The following is a 5,932-nucleotide window of genomic DNA, read 5'->3' on the forward strand; positions in this document are numbered from 1 at the left end:
CAATCATGTCAGAAGAAGACGATGGAAGACTTATGAGGTATGTACTGACCCAGGGTATTTTCTTTCTTTTACATGATTCTTAACATAAATGCTGCACATTTTGAAAGAAACCATTACAAATAATGACGAATCACATTTCGCTTATGAAACAATCTCTCTCGAGAAAGAAAGGCCTAGTAGGAGAAAGAATGCTAAACTGTTTACCCAGAATTGCTGTGAAATCTCAAATCCACAGTTAGAAAAAAGAAGAGTTAAAACAAGCTAAAATACCCACCATGGATCGAATGCTGGCTGTCTTTTTGAGTGGTTAGTTCCAGAACTGCTTTCTGATGGTAGGGAAGAAACTCTGGTTGACACATTATTTTCATGGAAAGAATTGTCTGGACGTGGAGATGGCACTGAATAAAGAAAAGGTAAGCCGCTGATGTACTCTTTTGATCAAAGCACTTCTCATATTGTTCTATTGCATTTCTCTCACACAAACAAAATAACAAAAAGGTAAGTCAATATCCTCATTTGCCCTTCATAAAACTTTTGTGTTTTCTGAGGATGGAGGCATTCCAGAGAACATTCTCTCCCTCCCCCCTCCCCCAATTGCTTATGACAGTAACTTGCAAGGGTCAGTTAACTCAGGCAATATATTCAAGACATAAATTAATGTAACAGCTGATAAACTGGAAAACATCATAGGAGATTTCAAAGTATGAATATGATCCCCACCTTCCCATTTTGACATTCACTTAAGTTGAGGCTTTCTTACATCATAGACCCAACTATGTAGAATCTATTCTTAGTCTGAAGTGATTCTTAACAATATATGTGCCAGAATACACCAACTACAGTTTAAGACTTGCCACTTGGGAGGTGACATATCAATTTTATATATTTTTTAAACTCAATTCCAAAGAAATGTGGTTATTTGCACTAAATACTATTTTTCTCTAAATATTCAATCCAGGAATAAACAAAAAGACAAACCATGATGTTTGTGAGTAGATACTTTTCTGTTTTTCTTTGGGGGGTGTAATCATCTTTTTCTGTCAATTTCTAAGCTTAGTCATAAATCAAAATATATTACAAATTTCATCACAGAAGGAATACACAGGCTGTATGTAAAGACAAATGACACCATTTCACTTGACTCTTGGCCAACAGGAATGAAAATGGGAAATATTCTAAAAACATCTGTCATTTCAATGATACCACTAAATCATCATCCAGTTAGATTTAGTAGTATCACTGAAATGAGAGATGTCTCCAAATGTTTCACCTAGTTAAATCTTTCATTTCTATTTCTGGACTTTCTAAAATAAAAATGTTCTACCTGCCAAACTCTGAAGTCAATTATAAGGGGCTTTACTGATAGTAATCAACTGGCAATCAAAATAAAACTGTGTTCCTTGAGGTCAAGGACTAATTAAAAACTTAGTTAACATCTTAATATTAACATATACTCTCTAGACATCTATAGAATTAACATGTGTGTGATCCATTTTGGAAGTAAAACTTCCAGTGAGAGAAGAAAAGACTTTTGTTTATATGTATACTATAATACTTTTGTTTTAATTACCTTTAATCTGAATTTTAGTCCCATAAGATTCTAAAGTAACCGTGACATCAGAAAAATAATTAATTGCATCAAAAGGTATATAGAATGTCTTATGTTCTTCTCCAGCGTGGGGCTAGGAGGGAACAGAGTAGCCTCATCAGTCAATATATATTTAGGTCCTGAATAAGACTTGTATGCATTTATTTAGCTCAGATTCCTAGTTAAAATGACCGAGCCATTGTCCATGTTCCCCACCAATTTCTGCCCTTTCCAGCTATCCTCCCAAATCAACAGAATTATGAGAAGTTAGGCCTCGCGGACACAGGACTTCACCTGTGCCCTGGTGGGCTTGTTGTCTGTCTCCCCACTAGGGGCTGGGGCTGCCTGGGGGCCCCCACTGTATTACTACATAGCTCCTTAAAGGGGATGTCTTTCTCTGTCAATCCCTCCTAAATCCATTCAGCCCCTGAAACATTTGTTACAATTGTCTGTTAAACATCAAAACACAATTTTAAGGTCATGTAAGTACACTTGAAGATTTTCTGTCATTCATTCGACAAATATTTCTGAAACTGCCAGGCAGTGTCCTAGTCAATGAGGGTAAAAGAGGAAAAGGTAAAGGGCCTTGTAACCTTGTGAGAGAGAAATGCAAAGAAGCCATACCACGTGGTGTGTGTTATGTTAGAGACAAAGGACCATGAGCAGAACAAAGAAGGAAACACTTCACTTTGTCTAGGTGGGCAGGGAAGCCATCACACTGCAGAGGACATCAAAGCCGACTCTCAAAAGGGACAGAAACAAGCTGTCTGAGCATTTAGAGTAATGCATTCAGGTCAGAGGAGGGCATAACCTGTGTGAGTGGTGGGGGAAGATCTGGAGAGAATAGCAAGGGCCAGGCACAGAAAGTCTAAAATGCCATCTGAGGGAACTAACAGTTTGTTCTGTTGCCAATGGGAAGCCACCAGAAGATTCTTAGCAGATGAGAGAGAGGACTGGGGCTGGGGGCGATGGACTGCCCTGTTGTATTTTTTTTTCCCTGTAGCATTTACTATCTTTTACTGCTCTATGTAATTATTACATTTAGTATTATTCTCTCCTCATTAGAATGTGAGCTCTGTGAGGGTGGAGACCTTTGGCTGTATTGCTCACTGATGTTCTAAATTAGAAGCCTCAGGCACACAAGTGACATCGATAAATATTTTATGACTTAATCGAATGAGTGCTGTGGTTAGAACACAGCTTCATAAGGATCATTCCAGGGACCATTTTGATGGTGACTTTAGAGATAGGGAGAGCTGCTGGGAGGCTATTCAAAGAAATCAAGTCAGAAGCCACAAGGGTCTGAACTAAGACAGTGGGACCCAAGGCAGGAAGATGTGGTGGAAGGCAGCAGTGCAGGTAAGAATGCCACTGACCTGAAGTCAGGGCAGTGGAATATAGGGGAGTGTGCAGGCTGGAGATGTAGTGAAGGGGAGAGAAGAGAGGACCCGGATGGGTGCTGGGAGCTGGGTTTACCTCGGTAGAAGCTGCCAACTCTTCTCGGAACAGGATCATTATACAGGTGTCTATTTTCCTTGGGGGCGGCGCCATCATCAGAGTGGGGGTCATGATACGCTCCACCCTGAGACAAAAGGTAAACAGCAGAGTGATGATGATGTGGCCTGTGCACTCAGAGCAGTACCTAACTGGTCTATAATTTACTCTGGGATCTATTTAAGACAAAACTCAGAATTATGGCATGAGGAAAACTGCTTACTTTGTAAGCCAGTTCAAATTATTTGTGGGAGACTACGTATGGATAAATCTTATAAGACAGACTGTAATGATCCTGAATGACCAATCTTTATAGACACATTCTATCAGGAATGGTAGCCACTCTAGAAAATTCATACCTCAGACTTCTGCCGCACATGGAATGAAGAGGTGCCTTCTCTGGAGGACTCCTTAACAGAAGATCGTGCCACAGTCATCTCTGGAGGGAGTTGCTCTCCGGGCTGAAAGTCAAAGTTAAAAGGATTTTTGAGACTGTCTTGTTCCTAGGGATGAAAATCACCTAAATTTCCATGGGTTTTATTTGGTATAACCAGTACCTTAACTGGCTAAAATAAAAAATGTGAGTTGGCTAAAACACAAATTGTCCCATAAAAGAGTGAATCATCTGATGAATGTAAAATATGTCAAACAAATGTCACTCAGATGGAAAGTGAAATTCTCATTAAAGTTAATGCAAGCAGGGAATGAATTACTCTGAAAATAGTTCAATTAATTATTAAAAACAAAGAAAATCATACTCCTAATATCTAGAAAGCCATGGTTCTGAGCAGCACTCAATTAGAAGAGAACCAGAGGTTCTATTAGTTAATCCAAAATATCTCTAGCAGATTTTAGGCTGAGTTCTCCAAAAAGAACTACAGATGCAAAAATATTTTTCATGAAGGACATGTATGGCAGATTCAGATGAAAACAAACATTCTTTGGATAGATCAAGGAATTGAATCAGCACCTTCAATAATTTCTGTCTTAAAAATCCTCTAGCTATTGTAGTTTATGTACTTAATCTCCTCTATGATAACAGTACTTATACTTCATGTATTTTCTTAACAATCACGACAAGCACTCATCTCCAGAGACACTTCCTCTTTCTGTCAAGGAAGTGAATCACAAGCTAAGAGCAGCCTTGGTCCATAGTAGTGCTCACTGAGGGGAAAAGTAGCATTTTCTACCTTCAGAAAGAAAGAATTATGGAATAAAATCACCAAGCCATTCAGAGGAGTTAGCTGCATTGTGTATCTTTATATTATGCACAGAAAGAGTATTATCTTGAGCCTTACACAATGTGTCAAAATAGTTTATTTAAAATTTAAAATATGATTCTTTCTCCCCCTCACTCCCCAAATGTACTAGGAAAGGACTCTGGGCAGGAAATCATTCAATGTAGCCTCTCTTCTTTCTACTTTGTGACAAGATCTCATTTGAATTTTATCACCTGCATTGTTTACAAAAGCCTCTAGAAGTATCTTAGAAAATAAATGATTTACACCTAACCTAAACTCTAAGTTGACAGAGCCAGTCCAGTGCCCTTGCTCTTAAAGGTGACATTACTTGTCAGGAGAGTGATTCCCATCATTATTCCTGGCTTCAATTACTTGTCAAGCCGTCTGCCATCTTTGTGCCTTTAAACTTGTATTTTCTTGCAGTTCGGCACTGCACCTCCCGAATTGGACTTAAAATTCAGTAACGGTTGGATCTGTTTTTAGCCTACAGTTACTGTTTCATAATGAGCTTATTTCTACCAGGGTCATGAAGCCTTTTCTCTAGCAGTCAGAGAGCCAGTCCATTTGTCCTTTTTCCAAGGTACAGTTTTTTATTTTTCTTACTGCTTCTCTGTTTACACTGTGCTTAAAGCTAACACACTTTACTGTTTTTGACCTCCGTGTAAATCCATGTGGGGCTGCCAGACTGCTAGAGATCCCCTTTCTCTAGAGAGGCTCCTCTTACCACTGCTCTGACTCCAACATGACATCTCCTGTCTCCTCTCACCGGGGCCCTAGACAGTCTTCCAACCTTGTGGAGAACATCTCTGCATAAGGGCCCAGGGTCACACCTCAACCTCCACATGTCAGTGTGACACAGTGTGAAAAGCTCTGGCCTAGAGACCTGGACATTCCCTCAACATCCCAGCTCCACCCTGAACTAGTTGGGTAAATTTAGGCAACCCACCCAACCTCTCAAAGCCTCAGCATGCTCATCCATGCAATGGAGGGGTTGAATTAGATGACTTCAAGTCCTTTCTTCTACTCTGAAAAGCAGCTCCTAGGAGAGAAACCTTGAAGGCTTCCTTTTTCCTATATTCAATCCTTCCATTCACAAGTCCCGGTTCTACTTCTGAGGAGTCTGTAAGACTCATCCTTTCTCTGTCTTTCCACTGGTACTGACTTAGATAACACATTCTCCTCACCTCACGCTTGGGTCTAAATCTTGCATCTTCCCACTCTAGGCACATGGCACAAGTTGCAATCCCACCATGCTACTTAATACTTAATGTCTCAAGTACCCTCCCCTTCTCTTCCAGATAGTCTTTTTGGCCCTCCCTTGAGCCTCTTTCCTTATGCACACTCTACTTCCTTCCCCTGGTGAAGCCCCCAACATCTTCAGTTTCTGCTCAGATTCCACCCCTATCCCCTGGGGGCCTCCCTCAGTCCCCCTGCTGGGACTGTGCCACCCTCCTCTGTCCCTGCATTGCACACAGCTCCGGCACAGCACAGGCACGCAGTCTCACAGCACTGTCACCACTTATGTGTTGGCAAGTGTCACCCCACCACCCGGGCCCATACATTCTAAGAGGACCACATCTTGATCTTTCTAGTTAGAGCCTATCATGGT

The 5,932-nt window shown here is 40.7% G+C and overlaps 1 protein-coding gene across 1 annotated transcript; it reads right to left on the reverse strand.

The window, feature by feature from the left end:
- Nucleotides 1–190: 190 nt before the first annotated feature.
- Nucleotides 191–3,541, reverse strand: LOC104984566 (cyclin-dependent kinase-like 5). Its single transcript, XM_010834413.1, has 3 exons — nt 3,442–3,541; nt 3,065–3,170; nt 191–398 (listed from the first exon to the last, which is right to left on the reverse strand). Exons 1-3 carry the CDS (start codon nt 3,517–3,519, stop codon nt 262–264), a joined length of 321 nt encoding a protein of 106 aa, XP_010832715.1. The 5' UTR covers nt 3,520–3,541; the 3' UTR covers nt 191–261.
- Nucleotides 3,542–5,932: the final 2,391 nt, after the last annotated feature.

Source organism: Bison bison, unplaced genomic scaffold (assembly GCF_000754665.1).
Source record: "Bison bison bison isolate TAMUID 2011002044 unplaced genomic scaffold, Bison_UMD1.0 scf7180017464665, whole genome shotgun sequence".
NCBI lineage: Eukaryota > Metazoa > Chordata > Mammalia > Artiodactyla > Bovidae > Bison > Bison bison.